Genomic DNA, 20,367 nt, shown 5'->3' on the forward strand with positions numbered 1-20,367 from the left:
GACACTGGCGGGAAAGACAGCAGAGCAGCAGTGGCTGGAGTTTATGCGAGAAATGAGGAATGTGCAAGACAGGTATATTCCAAAAAAGAAGAAATTTTCGAGTGGAAAAAGGATGCAACCATGGTTGACAAGAGACGTCAAAGCCAAAGTTAAAGCAAAGGAGAGGGCATACAAGGAAGCAAAAATTAGTGGGAAGACAGAGGATTGGGAAGTTTTTAAAACCTTACAAAAGGAAACCAAGAAGGTCATTAAGAGAGAAAAGATTAACTATGAAAGGAAGCTAGCAAATAATATCAAAGAGGATACTAAAAGCTTTTTCAAGTATATAAGGAGTAAAAGACTGGTGAGAGTAGATATAGGACTGATAGAGAATGATGCTGGAGAAATTGTAATGGGAGATAAGGAGATGGCAGAGGAACTGAACGAGTATTTTGCATCAGTCTTCACTGAGGAAGACATCAGCAGTATACTGGACACTCAAGGGTGGCAGGGAAGAGAAGTGTGCGTAGTCACAATTACAACAGAGAAAGTACTCAGGAAGCTGAATAGGCTAAAGGTCGATAAATCTCCTGGACCAGATGGAATGCACCCTTATGTTTCAAAGGAAGTAGCTGTGGAGATTGTGGAGGCATTAGCGATGATCTTTCAAAAGTCGATAGATTCTGGCATGGTTCCAGAAGACTGGAAGATTGCAAATGTCACTCCGCTATTTAAGAAGGGGGCAAGGAAGCAAAAAGGAAATTATAGACCTGTTAGCTTGACATCGGTGGTTGGGAAGTTGTTGGCGTCGATTGTCAAGGATGAGGTTACAGAGTACCTGGAGGCATATGAAAAGATAGGCAGAACTCAGCATGGATTCCTTAAAGGAAAATCCTGCCTGACAAACCTATTACAATTTTTTGAGGAAATTACCAGTAGGCTAGACAAGGGAGATGCAGTGGATGTTGTACATTTGGATTTTCAGAAGGCCTTTGACAAGGTGCCACACATGAGGCTACTTAACAAGATAAGAGCCCATGGAATTACAGGAAAGTTACATACATGGATAGAGCGTTAGCTGATTGGCAGGAAACAGAGAGTGGGAATAAAGGGATCCTATTCTGGTTGGCTGCTGGTTACCAGTGGTGTTCCACAGGGGTCCGTGTTGGGGCCACTTCTTTTTACATTGTACATCAACGATTTAGATTATGGAATAGATGGCTTTGTGGCTAAGTTTACTGACGATACAAAGATAGGTGGAGGGGCCGGTAGTGCTGAGGAAACGGAGAGTCTGCAGAGAGACTTGGATAGATTGGAAAAATGGGCAGAGAAGTGGCAAATGAAGTACAATGTTGGAAAGTGTATGGTTATGCACTTCGGCAGAAAAAATAAACGGGCAGACTATTATTTAAATGGGGAAAGAATTCAAAGTTCTGAGATGCAACGGGATTTGGAAGTCCTCGTACAGGATACCCTTAAAGTTAACCTCCAGGTTGAGTCGGTGGTGAAGAAGGCAAATGCAATGTTGGCATTCATTTCTGGAGGAATAGAGTATAGGAGCAAGGATGTGATGTTGAGGCTCTATAAGGCGCTGGTGAGACCTCACTTGGAGTACTGTGGGCAGTTTTGGTCTCCTTATTTAAGAAAGGATGTGCTGACGTTGGAGAGGGTACAGAGAAGATTCACTAGAATGATTCTGGGAGTGAGAGGGTTAACATATGAGGAACGTTTGTCCGCTCTTGGACTGTAGTCCTTGGAGTTTAGAAGAATGAGGGGAGACCTCATAGAAACATATCGAATGTTAAAAGGCGTGGACAGAGTGGATGTGGCAAAGTTGTTTCCCATGATGGGGGAGTCTAGTACGAGAGGGCATGACTTAAGGATTGAAGGGCGCCCATTCAGAACAGAAATGCGAAGAAATTTTTTTAGTCAGAGGGTGGTAAATCTATGGAATTTGTTGCCACGGGCAGCAGTGGAGGCCAAGTCATTGGGTATATTTAAGGCAGAGATTGATAGGTATCTGAGTAGCCAGGGCATCAAAGGTTATGGTGAGAAGGCGGGGGAGTGGGACTAAATAGGAGAATGGATCAGCTCATGATAAAATGCCGGGGCAGACTTGATGGGCCGAATGGCCTACTTCTGCTCCTTTGTCTTATGGTCACTGCAATCAGACCACTAGAAAAATACACCCAACAGACGTATTTTGTTTTGTGTTCAGAAAGCCACATTCACTTAGTAGAATTTGTTTATACAGGTCCTCCTCAGGTTATGGCAGTTCCTGAGAATGGTTAGTAATTTGAACAATTCGCAAGTTGGAAACATGCCCACGAACTGAGTTCCCACAAGACAGAAAATGCCTGCAGCTCTGCTACAGCCAGCAGTCAAATCCATCCCAAAAGTAAGTCAAGCACTTTTTGTGGGTTGGCCCGTAGCTTAGTAAATTGAATTCTGTCCTAATAAATTAAGTAATAGGCTGTGGGTGGTCGATATCGTTTAATAAAGGCAAATCCGAACTTAAACATGTCTACACGATGCAATTCACATTATGAGAAATAGATTAGCAAAGAGATCATATAAAGCCCTGTGTAAACATGTGAGAGGGTAAAGCAAATATCGTTCAATTGTATTACTTGCGCTATTGAAGACAAAGAAGTCTTACAATGATGAAGGGAGTGGATATGGTCTTTGAAGTTACAAGTGTAGCAAGTTTAACGGTTACATCTAAATACAGAATTATGATTTTGAGGAGATACATTGCTATCTTTATGTGCAGCAATTAGATGGTTAGATAATTGCTTGGCATCTACAAACGTAGGTAAGTTCTAGTCTAAGCAACAACCTCCCATGACAGAAGGTGAATTTTAAGGTGACTCTCCCTTTCAAGGATGTACTTTGAGCCAAGTAAATGATCTGGTGCTTTTGAAATTGTCGGGAGTTTTCGGCAAACTAGAGTCTTGTGAATGCAGGTACAGCCAGGGCAACCATCACTCGGGCTGTACATTGCATTGCTGTCCGATGGTGGAACACAAACTCATGGTCAACTCCATCACTCTGCATCAATTAAAGCATCGAGCAAGATTGAAATCAGTCAAAGTTCTAAGTAAATTTATTATCAAAGTACGTAAGTGTCACCATATACAACTCTGAGATTCGTTTTCTTGTGGGCATACTCAGTAAAACCAATAAACATAATATAATCAATGAAAGACGGCACCTAACGGGGTGGACAACCAGTGACCGAAAGATAACGAACTGTACAAATACAAAAGGAGAGAAATTATAATAATCGATGAATAATAAATATTGAGAATGGGAGATGAAAGTATGCTTGGTAATTAGGAGGCTTTCAAAAGTGAAGTTTTGAGAGAACAAAGCATGTAGGTGCCTGTCAAAACAAAAGTTAAAGATAACAAGTTTAGGAAACGTTGTTATTTAAGAGATATTGAGGCCCTAGTTAAGAAAAAAAGGTGTATAGGCGATATAGGCACTTAGGAACAAATGCGCACTTATGGATTATAAGAAAGGCAAGAGAACACTTGAGGAAGAAATCAGTCATGCAGAAAAAGAGACTTGGAGTTGCCCTAACAGCCAAGGTGAAGGAGAATCCTAAGGGATTCTACGAATATGTTAAGAGCAAAATGATTGCCAGTGACAAATTTGGTCCTCTGGAAGATCAGAATGGTAATCTATGCGTGGAGCCAAAAGAGATGGGGGAGATCTTAAATGGATTTTTTGCATCTGTATTTATTCAGGAGATGGATAAAGAGTCTATAGAAGTGGGGCAAAGCAACATTGAATTCAATAACCATATACAAATTACAGGGAAGGAGGTAACACACACAAAATAGTGGAGGAACTCAGCAGGCCAGGCAGCATATATGGAAAAGAGTGCAGACAACATTTCAGGCCAAAATGTTGACTGTAATCTTTTCCATAGATGCTGCCTGGCCTGCTGAGTTCCTCTAATATTTTGTGTGTGTTCCTTGGATTTCCATCATCTGCAGATTTTCTCTTGCTTGTGACAGAGAAGGAGGTGTTTGCTGTCTTGAGGCAAATTAGAATGGATGAATCCCTAGACCCTGTGGGAGGCAAGTGCAGAAATTGCAGGGGCCCTAGCAGAGATACTTAAATCATCCTTAACAACAGGAGAGGTACCAGATAATTGAAGGACAGCTAATGTTGTTCCAGTATTAAAGAAAGGCTCTAAAAATAAACCAGGAAATTATAGGCCGGTGAGCTTCACATAAGTAGTGGGAAAGTTATTGGAAGGTATGCTAAGGGATGGAATATATGAGTATTTGGATAGTCATGTACTGATTGGGGATAGTCAGCATGGCTTTGTGCGTGATAGGTCACATCAAACCAATCTTATAGAGTTTTTGGAGAAAGTTCCTTCTTGGGCACTAGCCTACAAAGTACCTAGGACGTCTTTAGGGAGCGGTGCCTCAGAAAGGCAGTGTTCATTATTAAAGACCTCCATCACCCAGGGCATGCCCTTTTCTCCCTGTTACCATTAGGCAGGAGATACAGTAGCCTGAAGGCACACACTCAGCGATTCAGGAACACATTCTTCCCCTGTACCATCCGATTCCTAAATGGACTTTGAAGCTTTGAAACTACCTCACTTTTTTTTAATATACAGTATTTCTGTTTTTGCACATTTTTAATAATCTATTCAATATATGTAATTGATTTACCTTTTTATTTATTATTATGTTTTATTTTATTTATTATTTTTTTCTCTCTCTCACTGCTAGATTATGTATTACATTGAACTGCTGTTGCTAAGTTAACAAATTACACACCACATGTCGGTGATAATAAACCTGATTCTGATTCTGATTCTGAAAGTGGATGAAGGCAAGGCAGTGGATATTTCCCACATGGACCTTAGCAAGGCATTTAACAAGATGCCGCATGGAATGTTGGTGAAGAAGATTCGGTCACTTGCCATTGAAAAGGAAGCACTAAACTGAATTAGACATTGGCTTTGTGGGAGAAGCCAGAGAGTGGTGGTGTTAAGTCTCCTAGAACCCCTGTCTGAACATGCTAAACACTAATCACTGAAATCTCACCTTTTACAGACTTTCAAACTACTAGAGTCTGAGCACACCAAACATTTGCCCTCCTCGACTGGTCTCAGCGATTCTGAACTGTCTGAGCTAATGGACCACATGCTGTCTCTCCTGGGAAGTCACCATCTCTGTTTTATTTTTAAAGAACTCTTCATGCAGCAAATGCCTGATCTAGTTTGTGTAGCCAGTGCTAATGCACCCAGGAAGGACTATAGGGAGCTTGCTAAAATGGCTGATAGTCTGCACTCAGCCAGGCTCCTCATTTTCCTACCTCAGTTAGCTGGGTCAGCAAGGCCCCCAACACAAGGACACGCGCGGCTGTGAAACAGACAATGCCAGGCCTGTGTTTCTTACCATGGTCCCTTTGGCACGAACATTAGGAAGTGCCGACCAGTCACAAGATGGGATTGAGCACCATATTTACACAACGGGCCCGCCAGTCCATGCCCGTGCGTGTAGACTGGACCCAGAAAAGCTGGCAACCATGAAGGCTGAGTTTGCCAACATGGAAAGACTCAGAAATGTACACCAGTCGAACAGCCCCTAGCCTTTACACCTCCCAAAACTGAGATGGAAACCCCATTTGGCCTTTTGCACATGGCATTTGAGCTGAAAAAATGCAGCTCAAGCTTTCCAATGATTGATATCTCTGTATTAAAAGACTTAGATGTTCTGTTTGTTTACCTGGATGCCCGTGCATGCAAATCCGAACACGTACCTCCTCTCTGCACACTTGCAGAGTGCCACAATTGACATCAGGGAGTGCATAAAGAGATCCAGCTTTCAATCACGAATGTGATCGAGATTTTAAAAACAGAGCTTTACGGCAGTTTCTCTGAGTTGAGGAACGACCAGTCAGCAGAAGGCATTGCGTGAAAAGAGCTACCTTTCAGTCAGGTCCACATTTAAGTCTTAATAAGTAGAGCCTCACAGCAGTTATCTCTGAGTTGGGCAACTAATGCCATACCCCAGAAACTGGTGGGGAAACTGTCCTTGCTGGGTCTCAACACCTCCTTCTGCAACTGGATACTGGACTAAGGGCACAGTCAGTCCGCATGGGCAGCAACGTCTCTCGTCCCATTACGCTGAGCACTGGCATTCCCCGAGGCTGTATGTTCAGCCCGCTGCTGTGTCACAGGATCCAGCTCAAACCATGTCATCAAGTTTGCAGGTGACACAACATCAAGAACAATGACCAGACGGAGTGTGGAGAGGAAGTGGAGCAGCTGGTGGATTGGTGTGAGAAGATTAATCCAAACCTGAACGTGAAGAAGACAAAGGAAATCATTGTGGTCTTCAGGAAGGTGCAGATGAACCATCCCCCTCTGAGAGTACCTGGTCCATCCACAGAGAGAGTTAAGTGCACCAAGTTCCTGGGAGTTCACATCACAGATGACCTCACCTGGTCCCTTAATTTCACCTCCCTGGACAAGAAGGAGCGACCAGTCACCAGGAGGCAGTGTGTAAAAAGAGCTACTTTTCAGTCAGGTCTGTGTTCAAGATTTAATAAGAAGAGCTTCAAGGCAGTTTTCTCGGAATTGGACAATCGAGGTCAGGGAGTGCATAAGAAGAGCGAGCTTTCAATCAGAAGGCTGATTGAGATTTTAAAGAAACCGTTTTGTGGCAGTTTCTGCGAGTTGAGGAGCAACCAATCAGCAAGAGGGAGTCATTAGAAAGGTCCAATAAAAATAGCACAGGTGCCAGTGGAGTGGCCACTTTTTTTTTGGGGAGTGTCCCAGTGTTTAGAGTGGCTTTGGCTCATCAGGCTTTGGTGAGATAAAGTGTCTTGTAAGTTACTCTCTCTGTCTCTGTTTTTATTTGTTCATTACTCATCTGTTAGGGCATAGTTGTTTAGTGAGAATGGCTCCAGGGCCAGTGTTTTGTACTGAGTGTGGGATGTGTTAAGTCTGGGAGATGCCCAGTCTCCCAGATAAACACATCTGTACCAGGTGCACTGGGTTGCAGCTTCTGAGAGAATGCATTAATGAACTGGAGCTGCAGCTTGATGACCTTTTACTCATATGGGAGAATAACGAGGTGATAGACAGGAGCTGCAGGGAGGCAGACACCCCTAGCTTACAGGAGACAGGTAACTGTCAGGAGAAGGAGGGGAAATACACAGCCAGTGCAGAGAATACCTGTGGCTGTTGGCTCAATAATAATTATACAACTTTAGATACTATTGAGGGGATGACCTACCGGGGGGAGCCACTGTGACTGTGCCTCTGGCACTGAACCTAGTGAGCAGAGTGGTAAAGAGGTCTGCAGTGTTGATAAGAGATTCCTCAGTCAGAGGAACAGGGATGAGGTTCTGTGGGCGCAATAGAGGTACCCTGGTGATATGTTGCCTCCCCGGTGTCAGAATCTGGGATGTCTTGGATTGGGTCCATGGGATTCTCAAGGGTAAGAAGTGAACAGCCAGAGATCCTGGCACCAATGACATGGGTAGACAAGATGAGGAGGTTCTAAAGAGAGATTTTTAGGGGGGCAGGTAGAAAGCTGAGGAACAGACCTCCAGGGTAGTATTCTCTGGATTGCTGCCTGTGCCACATGCCAATGAGGGTAGGAGTAGGATGCTTTGGCAGGTGAATTTGTGGCTGAGGAACTGGTGCAGCGGGTAGGGGTTCTTGTGTATGGATCATTGGGATCTCTTCTGGAGAAGGAATGACCTGCACAAAAGGGACAGATGACATCTGAAGCAGAGGGGTACAATATCCTCACAGGCAGATTGGCTAGAGTTGTTTGAGAGGGTTTAACCTATTTTGGCAGGGAGATGGGAACTGGAGTGATACTGCTGAAGATGAGGTAGCCAGTTTACAAACAAAGGCACTGTGTGAGGAGAGGCTGTTGATAGGGTAAAATTGCAGTCAACAGGTTAAGTTGCAACTAAAAGGTGGACAAAATGGAAAGGGGTAAATACAGGATTGAAGGTGTTATAATTTGAATGTGCACAGCATATGAAATAAAGTAGAACTTGTAGCACAGTTACAGATAGGCAGGTATGATGCTGTAAGCATCACTGATAGCTGAAAGAAAATTTGAGCTGGCAGCTTAATGTACAAGGATGCGCATTCCTTTGAAAGGACAGGAAGGAAGGCAGAGGAGGTAGTGTTGCTCTGCTGGTAAAAAATGGAATACAATCATTAGAAAGGGGTGAACTAGATTGATGGTGTTGAATCATGGAGCTAAGGAACTGCAAGGGTAAACTCCTAATGGGAGTTGGATACAGATCCCCAAACAGTAGTAAGGATGTGGTCTACAAATTACAATGGAGGATAGAAAACGCATGCCAAAAGGGTAATGTTAGGATAGTCATGGGTGATTTCAATATGCAGGTAGATTGGGAAAATCACATTGGTGCTGGATTCCAAGAGGGTGGATTTCTAGAATGCCTATGAGGTGGCTTTTTAGAGCAGCTCGTAGTTGAGCCCACTACAAGATCAGCAATTCTGGATTGGGTGTTGTGCAATGAAGCAGAATTGATTAGACAGCTAAAAGTAAAAGAACCCATAGGGGAAAGTGATCATAAAATGATCGAATTCACCCTGAAATTTGAGAAGTGAAATTCAGATGTATCACTAATACAGTGTAGTAAAGGGAATTGCACAGGTATGAGAGAGGAGTTGCCCAGAATTCATGGGTTAAGAACACAGGCAGGGATGATGGCAGAGCAGCAATGACTGGAATTTCTGTATGCAAATCGGAAGGCACAGGATGTATACATCCCAAAGTGGAAGAAATATTCTAAAGGCAGGATGACACAACCATGGCTGCCAAGAGAAATCAAATCCAAAATAAAAGCCAAAGAGACGGTAGATAATAGACAAAAATTAGTGGGAATTTAGAGAATTGAGAACCAACAGAGGGTGACTAAAAACTCATTAAGAAGGTAAAGATGGAATGCGAAAGTAAGGTAGCCAATAATATTAAAGAGGATACCAAAAGGTTCTTCAGATACATAAAGTGTAAGAGTGAATATCAGACTGCTGAAAAACAATGCTGGTGAGATAGTAATGGAGATCAAAGAAATGGCAGGCATACTGAATAAGTATTTTGCATCATTCTTCACTGAGGAAGACACTGGTTTGATGGAGGTTCCAGGTGTAAGAGGTCATGAGGTGTGTGAGGTTACCATTACTAGAGAGAAAGTTCTTAGGAAACTGAAAGGTCTGAAGGTAGATAGTCATCTGGACCAGATAGTGTACACCCCAGGGTTCTGAAAGTGGTGACTAAAGATTGTGGAGACATTAGTAATGATCTGTCAAGAATCACTGGATTCTGGAATGGTTCTGTAAGACTGGAAAATTATAAATGTCACTCCATTCTTCACGAAGGGAGAGAGGTAGAGAAAGGAAACTATAAGCCAGTTAGTCTGACCTCAGTGGTTAGGAAGATGTTGGAATCAATTATTAAGGATAAAGTCACACGGTACTTGGAGACCCATGATAAAATAAGCCATAATCTGCATGGTTTCCTCAAGGGAAAATCTTGCTGACAAATCTGTTGGAATTCTTTGAAGAAATAACAAGCAAGGTAGACAAAGGAGCATCGGTTGATGTTGTGCACTTGGATTTTCAGACAGCCTTTCACAAGGTGCCACATGAGGCTGCTTATCAAGCTTGGTATTACAGGAAAGATGCTAGCATGGATAAAGCATTGGCTGATTGGCAGGAGGCAAAGAGTGGGAATAAAGGGAGCCTTTTCTGGCTGGCTGCAGGTGACAAGGAGTGTTCCACAGGGGTCTGTGTTAGGACCGATTCTTTTTATGTTATATGTCAATGATTTGGATGATGGAATTGATGGCTTTGTTGCAACATTTGCAGATGATGTGAAGAAAGGTGGAGGGGCAGGTAGTTTTGAGGAAGTAGAGAGGCTACAGAAGGACTTGGACGGATTATGAGAATTTACAAAGAAATGACAAATGGAATAGTGTTGGGAAGTGTATGGTCAAGCACTTTCGTAGAAGAAATGAAAGGGTTGACTGTTTTCTAAAAGGAGAGAAAACACAAAAATCTGAAGTGCAAAGGGACTTGAGAGTCCTTATGCAGGATTTTCTAAAGGTTGATTTGCAGGTTGAGTCTGTAGTAGGGAAGGCAAATGCAATGTTAGCACTCATTTCAAGAGGACTAGAATATAAAAGCAAGGATGTTATGTTGAGGCTTTATAAAGCACTGGTGAGGCCTCACTTGGAATATTGAGAGCAGTTTTGGGCCTCTTACCTTGGATCCACTTGACCCGAAACAGGAGTCTGTGGGCCATGGCAGTCAAAGCTCAAACTGGGCACAGCACCTGATGATGATGATGACCTTAGAAAGGATGTGCTGAAACTGGAGAGGGTTTAAAGAGGTTCATGAAAATGATTCCAGGATTGAATGGCTTGTCATATAAAGAGCATTTGATGGTTTTGGGTCAGTATTCACTGAATTCAGAAGAATGAAGTGTGATCTCATTGAAAAGTATTTAATAGTGAAAGGCCTTGATAGAGTGGATGAGAGGATGTTTCCTATGGTGATTCAGTCTAAGACCAGAGGACACAGCCTCAGAATAGACGGTGTCCTTTTAGAATGGAGGTGAGCAATTTCTTGAGCCAGAGAGTGGCAAATCTGTGAAATTCTTTGCCACGTGCAGCTGTGGAGGCCAAGTCTGAAGGCAGAAGTTGATAGTTTCTTGATTGGTCAGGGCATGGAGGGATACGGGAAGACAGGAGATTGGGGCTGAGAGGAAAATGGATCAGCCATGATGAAATGGTGAAACAGACTCAATGGGCCATATGGTCTAACTCTGCTTCTGTGTTTTATGGTCTTTTCAAGCATTTAAGCCAACATGGGTTGATTAACCTGCTGAACCGTGTCTCCGCCCAACTGGACAAGCCAGCGAGCACTCTGAGGGTCATGTTTTTTGACTTCTCCAGTGCGTTCAACACCATCCACCCTGCTCTGCTGGGGGAGAAGCTGACAGCGATGCAGGTGGATGCTTCCCTGGTGTCATGGATTCTTGATTACCTGACTGGCAGACCACAGTACGTGTGCTTGCAACACTGTGTGTCCAACAGAGTGATCAGCAGCACTGGGGCTCCACAGGGGACTGTCTTGTCTCCTTTTCTCTTCACCATTTACACCTCGGACTTCAACTACTGCACAGAGTCTTGTCATCTTCAGAAGTTTTCTGATGACTCTGCCATAGTTGGATGCATCAGCAAGGGAGATGAGGCTGAGTACAGAGCTACGGTAGGAAACTTTGTTACATGGTGTGAGCAGAATTATCTGCAGCTTAATGTGAAAAAGACTAAGGAGCTGGTGGTAGACCTGAGGAGAGCTAAGGTACCGGTGACCCCTGTTTCCATCCAGGGGATCAGTGTGGACATGGTGGAGGATTACAAATACCTGGGGATACAAATTGACAATAAACTGGACTGGTCAAAGAACACTGAGGCTGTCTACAAGAAGGGTCAGAGCCATCTCTATTTCCTGAGGAGACTGAGGTCCTTTAACATCTGCTGGATGATGCTGAGGATGTTCTACGAATCTGTGGTGGCCAGTGCTATCATGTTTGCTGTTGTGTGCTGGGGCAGTAGGCTGAGGGTAGCAGACACCAACAGAATCAACAAACTCATTCGTAAGGCCAGTGATGTTGTGGGGATGGAACTGAACTCTCTGACGGTGGTGTCTGAAAATAGGATGCTGTCTAAGTTGCATGCCATCTTGGTCAATGTCACCCATCCACTACATAATGTTCTGGGTGGGCACAGGAGTACATTCAGCCAGAGACTCATTCCACCGAGATGCAGCACAGAGTGTCATAGGAAGTCATTCCTGCCTGTGGCCATCAAACTTTACAACTCCTCCCTTGGAGGGTCAGACACCCTGAGCCGATAGGCTGGTCCTGGACTTATTTCATAATTTACTGGCGTAATTTACATATTACTATTTCACTATTTATGGTTCTATTACTATTTATTATTTATGGTGCAACGGTAACGAAAACCAATTTTCCCCGGGATCAATAAACTATGACTATGACTATTAGCAACCCTGCTAAGTGCCAGTTTGGGTTGTTGACCATTGACTTTCTCAGCCATTGCATCTCCGCAGAAGGTGTCAAACTCCTTCCTACAAAAGTAGCCACTGTTATGGATTTCCCAGTGCACCGCACTACTAAAAAAAAACTATGCATGGTGAATTTCTGTCACCACTTTATTCTACAAGCTGCTGATCTTGTGTTTCCCCTGTCTGGTGTGCTTTAAAAGCAATACCCATAATCAAGTGCTTGACTGCTCAGTGGACATGACCAGGGCATTCGATGATACCAAATAAGCTCTTTCCAACATGACCCTACTGGTACACTGGCCCCCCAATGCACCTATAGCCATTACTACTAACGCTTCAGATGATGCTGTGCACCAATAGTTGTTTGGAGGCGTGTGGCAGCCACTTGCCTTCATCGGCCAGCAGCACCATCCCCCCCCCCCCACAAAAGGAAGCACAGTATGATGACCGTGAGCTTCTCAGTCTCTCTCTGGCTGTCCACCACTTTCATTTTCTCCTAGACGGTCACCATTTCAGTGTTCGTTGATCGCCAAACCCTCATGCAAGCGATGGCTACAATATCAGACCCTTGGTCTGCACAGCAGGAGCACCACCTGGCCTACATATCTGAGTTCACAGCTGATGCACAACATATCAGGGGAAAAATAATGCTGTGGCTGACTGAGACTGTACACATGGGGGCTGACTATGCCAACATGGCAGCTGACCAAGCTGCCGACAGGGGTCTAGGCTTACAGAACAGCAGTCACAGGCCAGCGTTTGACTGATATTAAGCTCAGGAAGGTAGGGTTTCTCTCCTGTGTGATGTCTCAACTGGTCACCCTTGCCCCCTCGTGCCCGCAAAATGGAGGCGGACTGATTATTGACCCCGTATGTGACCTCTCGCATCCAGACCAGGAGGCCTCACAGAAGCGAGTGAGAGGTTCAGTGCCGACTGCCTGCCTTTTAACCGCTGCTGGAGAAGGAGTCCGAGTGGCCTGTTGCTAAGCAGTTCGCTGTGGCAGACAGGTAGGCCTCTCTGCCTCGTGTGGTGTCCCTCCCTTTCGATGAATGTCGGTGATATCGTAGGATGGCATCGTGTGTCTGTGTTTATAGGTTGGACTATTGTGTTTATGGAGTGTGGACTTTCTCAGACTTATTGTTTTTATATATTTTTTAATTGCCTGTTTTGTTGTGCGAGGGGAGGATGATTGGGGACTGATGTTCTGTTAGTTTTTTTTGTGCGGGGGTGGGGTTGTTTTTTGGGGGTTGATGTTCTTGATCCATTTTGGGGGGTACTGTTGATCATGATGCCATTTTTCTTTGTATGGGGGTGTAGGTTTGATGTTTCTCTCTGAATGACTTTCATGTTCTTTCTTTGTTTCATGTCAATGTAGACATTGTTGTTCCTCTTTGAACCACACCCTCCCCCTCGGTTTCACACACCTCCTTACCATGGTGGACTGTACCACCAGGTGGCCACAGGTCGTCCCTCTGGCATTGATAGCAGCAGATGTGGCTCAGGCATTCATCAGCACCTAAGTTGCTCGGATTGGCCCCCCATCTGATATTTCCTCTGACCACGGTCCCCAATTCGTTTCAGAACTCTGAGCTGTGATGGCCCAGATCCTCGGCGTTAGGCTACATCAGACCACAGTGTATCACCCACAGCCCAACGGCCTATGCAAGTGGTATTACTGCTCTGGGGGCTTCCCTGCCCAATGAGTGTTGGCATGATCATCTCCCATTTGTCCTGCAGGGACTCAGAACAGCTCCAAAAGAGGACCTGCAGTTGTCCGTGGCTGAGTTGGTATACGGGCAGACATTACGAGTGCCAGATGATTTTACTCCTTGCACCACCACCTCTCAGCCTCTCAATAGCGTTCCACTCTCCTCAATAAATTCGATTCCTTTTCACCTATTCCCACTCCCATCATGGTGTACAGCACTCTTGGCTCCTGTTGACCCACTTTCCACCTTGTTTGTTTTCGTCTGCCATGATGCACATGAACGTCCCCTTAGGCCCTCTTACGATGACTTGTTCCACATTTTGGAACAGAGAGAAGAAGACTTTTGTCATAGATAAGAGGGGGAAACCTGAACATAGGTCGCCTTAGACCGGCCCACTAAGATTTGGAGGATTCTGCCACCATGCCCCTGCTGTCACAACGTGACCACGAGCGTGTCAACACATCTCAGGACCAGCCAGAGCCCTCCGCTGTTCCTCCACCCATGGAACCTCGGACCTGAGCTGGGTGGTTCTTCCAACTCCGGACAGGCTTACAATGCCGGTTTTAGTGAATTCTGGGGCGTGGGGAGGCTGTGTAGGAGAATGTAATTGGTACATAATTCCCAGCCAGACTTCGAATTGGGTTTCCATTTTAAGGGACTGGCCTTCTGTGGTGGTGTAATTATGTAAAGTACTTTTACAGTGCTTTGTGTTCAGTGTTTGGAGTACAAGAAATTAGTTGTTAAGTTTTCCTTAAACATGAAATGCATCACACTGCTTTATTCATGAAAGCCTACACCTTCATTTAGGATTAATGGACTCTAGGGGCTATGGAGGGCTATGGTGCTGGTGTAGGTTGATGTGAATAGGTAATTTAAATGGTTCAGCATGGACTAGATGGGCCAAAGGGCCTGTTTCTGTGCTGTGCTTTTCTACAGCTCTAAGAGTTCTTGAAAGTGAGTCTGTAGGTTGTGTGAACGAAGTGAAGTTGAGTGAAGTTATCTCCTCTGGTTCAAGAGCCTGATGGTTGAGGAGTAATAATGGTTCCTGAACTCGGTGGTGTGGGTCCTGAGACTCCTGTTGCTTCTTCCTGATGGCAGCAGCAAGAAGAGAGCGTGAGTTGGGTGGTGGGGGCCCCGATGATGGATGCTGCTCTCCTGGCACAATGCTCCATGAAGATGTGCTCAGTGATAGGGAGGGCTTTACTCATAATGGACTGGACTGTATCCACTATTAATTAAAGGGCATTGGTGGTTCCATACCAGTCCACGCTGTTGATATACTCTCCACCACACAACTTTACAAGTTTATCAAAGTTGACGATGAGAGCAGAAAATGAGCAGGTGTTCAGTGTGCTAATCCTGCTTTTGACCAACCTCCCTCTCTTGCTACTACCGTCAGGCTCTGGAGCAGTCGTTGCCCTGCAGCCATCAGGCCCCTGGATCGGCTTCAATCGCCTCGCCTCTGAACTTGAGTTTTAAGTTTGTTGTAAATGTGTTGCATTTTGAGCAACCCAAGAGTTCAGGAGCTGATTGAATATTGAGTCCTGCAGAGGGATTTCCAAGAGGTCTTTCTGAAATGGCTTCATACGATTTAATTAACATTCTCCAAAGGCACACCATTTTTGGGATTAGACTAGGGGGAACCGGATAGATTATAAGGACGCAATTGCTGAGAAAAGGCTCACTGAATGAACTCAATGGACTTTTTCAGTCCTTCTCTTCACATGTTTGAATGCAGGTTCAGACCTAAACTACCATGGCTCTTAATAATACATTTTACACTTGGAACAGAATCACGTGTGCACAAAGCTTTGGGTAAGATAGTAAATGGTACCATTAAATATTCTTATGTAGCTTCCTGTATATGTTCACAAACTTAAACCTAGATCAGTGATTTGCCATCAACATATTTTTTTAAATGATTTTTTCCCACAAATAACTGCCACTTTTAGTCTGCTTTTTACTTAGTTCCTTATATCATTTATTGCACAATTAGGGAAAATATAAACTCAAGTAAATATTTGTGCTTCCTTATTATCATGCTTGTTACCGATAAAACACAGCCTATAAAATTCAAAGTAACAAACTCACAAAATGCGGGAGGAACTCAGCAGGTCAGGCAGCATCTATTGAAAGGAACAAACAGATGACATTTCGGGCCAAGACCCTTCCTTGGGACAGTACTTCCTCCAGCATTTGGTGTGCGTTGCTCTGGATTTCCAGAATCTGCAGACTTTCTTATGTCTATAAAATACAATTTATGTGAGATCCAAGATAATTTAAAGCCTTCATCAACAAAATCCATTGTTCTGACCAGAACAAATTCACCCGGACTTCAAATGTATCACAAAAAGGATTTATATTTTTGCAAAAGGCATAATTTAAGATGTAGTGCATCATCTTGAGGTGTTCTGGATGTTTTATTAATATGACCATATTAAATCAGCTTTATGTGAAATAGGGCTAGGTATATGCTCACTGACCAATAATTAAGATGACAGTAGTACGAATTTCTATATATTTTATTCCTTTTGTCTTCTGTAGACATTCATTGACTTGGAAAACGTCGTCAATAAAAACGTTTCCCTGCAAAAGTATTTTATTGACTCGAGGTTGTAACTCTGTTTCCTTTTCCACAGGCGCTGCCTGAACTGCTGAACATTTCCAGCACTTTTGACTGTTATTTCACATTGCCAACATGTGCAGAGTGTTACTATTTGCTTTTGTTTCGTATCTGCTTTTCCTGATGAAACAGAACAGTTCTTGACAATGATCAGAAGCAGGACCAGAATCCGGTTTATTGGCACTGTCTTCTATTATGTCGGTGGCTGCAGTAAACTAGTCCTATTCATTCTGTATATTTTGTATTTTTTCACATAACTTCCTTAAGAGTAAATTTTCATTTTGTATCTCAAATTTTGTTAACATGGAAATATTTTGCCAAATTAAATTGGTGCCCTTATGGCTGCTCCACAAATTTGATGGCACCAGATTTAAAACGTGATGGGCCACGGCAGTTGTCGCTTCACCGAATGCCAGACCAGAACAACAATCTGCAGCACAGACCGGTCTATTCTCAGCAGAGCTCCACCTTCTGTTCCAATGTTTAAATGATGAATTCATTTTTTACATTTAAGCCATCTTGTGTATTACTACAGACACACATGTGCACCAGACTAAAACTTCCTCCATTCAGCAACGGTAGAAAAGGATTTTTCTTGCAAACTTGCGAATTATGAACACAGGAGCAGAAGTAGGTTCTTTGGCTATTCAAGCTTGGTCTATTTTTAATAAGGTCATGGATGATTTGATTTCAACCAAAATTCCCCATTCCCATCTACCTGCAGTAATCTTTGATATCCTTCCTCCTCAAATATCTATTTACTCTACATTGAAGTCTTGCAAAGACAGCGATACTGCCCTTCGAAGAAGGAAGATGCATCAATATCATGAAGTCCATACGGAGGCTGGTCATGACACACATTGATTCCAGCTTTCCAGAAGACCTTGGCCCAATGCAATGTGCCTACTGCCAAATCAGGTCTATGGTGGACACCATCTCCCTGGTCCTACTAGTCTCTAGAGCATCTGGACAGTAAAGACACCTACATTACTCTATTGTTTATTGACTACAATTCGGCCTTCTGTAGTACTGCAAGCAAACTTGTCTCTGAACTCTGGACCCTGGAAGTTAAAGCCACACTCTGTAACTGGATGCTTGACTTGCTGACCCCCCTCTGATCAGATTCTGCTCTAAATTTATCTACCAATTTGCAACTGATGGGCCGCATCAAATATCAATGAGCTGGACTACAAGAAGGAGATCAGAGGCTAATGAAATACTGTTATGACAACAGCCTTTCCCTCAATATCAACAAGAGCTGATCATTGACTTCAGAGGATGGGGTGGGGAAGAGTGGTGCACATACTCCTGCCTATATTGACGGTGTTGAGGTTGAAAGCTTCAAGTTTCTAGGTGTGACCATCATCAATGGCCTGTCCCGGTCCAACCACATAGGTGTCATGGGCGAGAAATCTCATCAATGCCTCTAATTCCTCAGGAAGTTAGAGAAATTCAACATGTTCCCATCGACACTTACCAATTTTTATCAGTGCACCATAGAGACTATTCTGTCTGGACGTAGAACGGCTTGGAATGGCACCTGCTCTGCCAGTGACCACAGGAAACTACGGTGATTTATGGACACAGCTCAGCACATCACGGAAACCAGCCTCCCTTCTATGGACTTTGTCTATATTCTATGGACTTTGTCTATACTTCTCGCTGCCTCAGTAAAGCAGCCAAAATAAGCAAAGCCTCCTGCAATCCCGGACATGGTCTCTTCTCTTCTTCCCCACACCCCCTCTCTCATTGGGCAGAAGATACAAAAGTCTGAAAGCACATACCACCAGGCTCAAGGACACCTTCTATCCCACTGTTATCAGACTCGAATGGACCTCTTGTACATTAGGATGGACTCTGAACTCCAATCTACCTCATTATGATCTTACAGTTTATCGGTTACCTCCACTGCACTTTTACAGTAGCTTTTATACTTTATTATTGTACTCATTGTTATTGTTGTACTCTATTCTAGCTCAACGTTCTGTGTGATGATTTGATCCTTATGAACGGTATGCACAACTGTCTTTTCACTATATCTTGGCACTTGTGACAATATGAAACCAATACAGACAGCAATACCAAAAGTTCCAAAGGCTCATAACCCCATTCATTCTTTGGAGCACACCTCTGTTTGCATAGATATCTGCAAAGAAAAAGAATTTCTGGATGTATATTGTATACATTTCTCTGACATTAAATGTACCTATGGGTGGGGACTTCATCTCACTTCTCCCTGAAATGGACAAACCTTCTTTCTACAACAGTAATCTCACTGTCCAGATTCATTTACAAAACACAACATCTGTCCTGACAGCACCTCTCACAATATTATCTTTAAAAAAATGTCCCTCTTCATTTTTAACGATCCTGTTCTGACACATTAACATCCCTTCTAAATAAGGAGGTTATAACTGTAAATAGTACTCGACGTGCAATCTCATTAGAGCCCTATATAACCGAAGCATAACTGCTCTACATTTCATTTATTATCTTCAGCAATAAACGATAACATTCTACTAGTTTTCCTATGTACCGCCTCTGTCAGCATGCTAGCCTTTTGCAAATCATTACCTATGATTGCTCTGCAATCTCTCATCATTTAGATAATATGCGTAATTTTTTAGCTTTCCTGCCAAAATGTACAATTTCACATCTTCTTTTGCTGAATCATTGCCCACTCAGTCACCATGTTGACATTTCTTTGTTGCCTCCTTAGGTTTCCTTCAAATCTTTGTTTCCTGTCTTTCTTGGTGTCGTCAGTAAATTTAGCAGCCATGCCTTTTCTGCCTTTTCCTGATCATTGATAGAAATTGTAAAAACGGTGAATCCAGCATTAAGACCTGTACAAACACAACCTGCTCATTACCCAGGGCTGGCCTGTACACTGGATATCTGTTTCCTGTTGAGCAACCAATCTTCTCTCCATGTTAGGACAGTACCTGCTACACTAACTATTTCCCACAAAAGCTCTTGGTACAGCACTGTAAGGAAGGCCTTCTGTAATTCTAAGTGCATAGCTGCTTCAGGAAATCAGCTAACATATCATGGACTCTCCCACTTTGGTCATTCTGTCGTGTCCAACCCCCACTTGCCAATGGGCAGAGGAAGCAAAAGCTTGAGAATAACTCCCACCAGGCTCCAGGACAGCTTCTACTCTGTTGTGATAAGACTCTTGGATAGATCCCCTGTGAACATCTCTCTGTCTATCTCAGCACGGCTCATGCACTGTATTTGTCTACACGCTCTGCACTTTCTCTGTAACTGTAATACTATATTCTGCATTCTCTTTGTCCTTTTGTGCTCCCTCAATGTATTTCATAGGGAATGATCTATCTGGAAGGCATGCAGTCAGAAACTACTTACCAAGATTATAACAGCTGTCATATCCTGTAGTAGATTAAGGAAACAAAGGTTATATTTGTAACTTACAGTGTAGTATTAACAGAAAATTCCCATGACATATTTATGGTTATGACTGATCTAAATGTCCCTACTTCAGTAGAGGCCGATCAAAATAAATTAAAGCAGCCATTTCAATTTTGTAAAATGGTTGCTAGTGAATAAATCATTTTTGTTCTCTCTTTCACTCAAAGATGCATAACTTCGTGTACTGAAATATTGCTGAGAGAAAAGTATTGCTGAGTTCTATGAGAGGAAATATGCTTTGCTGTACTGTGGATCAGAAGACTGGAATTTTTTATATTACAAAGACGAGCAAATCGTTAATCAGGAAAATAAAACACTGGTAACCTGTCAGCTGCAGGCAGAGTTGCAGTCAAGGGTGTTGCGAGTACTAACCTAAACCAGATAGATATCCACGGGGACTGTCAGCAAAGGTTTACAAGCAACTGATCACTAATACATTGAACTGAATTGCTGAGGTTACAAGAGTGGGTGATTTTTGGAGAGATCTACCTACGTAGAAAATATT

The 20,367-nt window shown here is 43.3% G+C and overlaps 1 protein-coding gene across 1 annotated transcript in view; it reads left to right on the forward strand.

The window, feature by feature from the left end:
* The first annotated feature begins 12,774 nt into the window (after positions 1 to 12,774).
* The window catches only part of LOC134352271 (uncharacterized), a 36,718-nt gene continuing 29,125 nt past the window's right edge, over positions 12,775 to 20,367 (forward strand). The window contains exon 1 of the mRNA XM_063059561.1: positions 12,775 to 12,857. Within this exon, the coding sequence (XP_062915631.1) occupies positions 12,775 to 12,857 (83 nt within the window). The remainder of the gene's footprint in view (positions 12,858 to 20,367) is intronic.

Source organism: Mobula hypostoma, chromosome 9, assembly GCF_963921235.1.
Source record: "Mobula hypostoma chromosome 9, sMobHyp1.1, whole genome shotgun sequence".
Taxonomy (NCBI): domain Eukaryota; kingdom Metazoa; phylum Chordata; class Chondrichthyes; order Myliobatiformes; family Myliobatidae; genus Mobula; species Mobula hypostoma.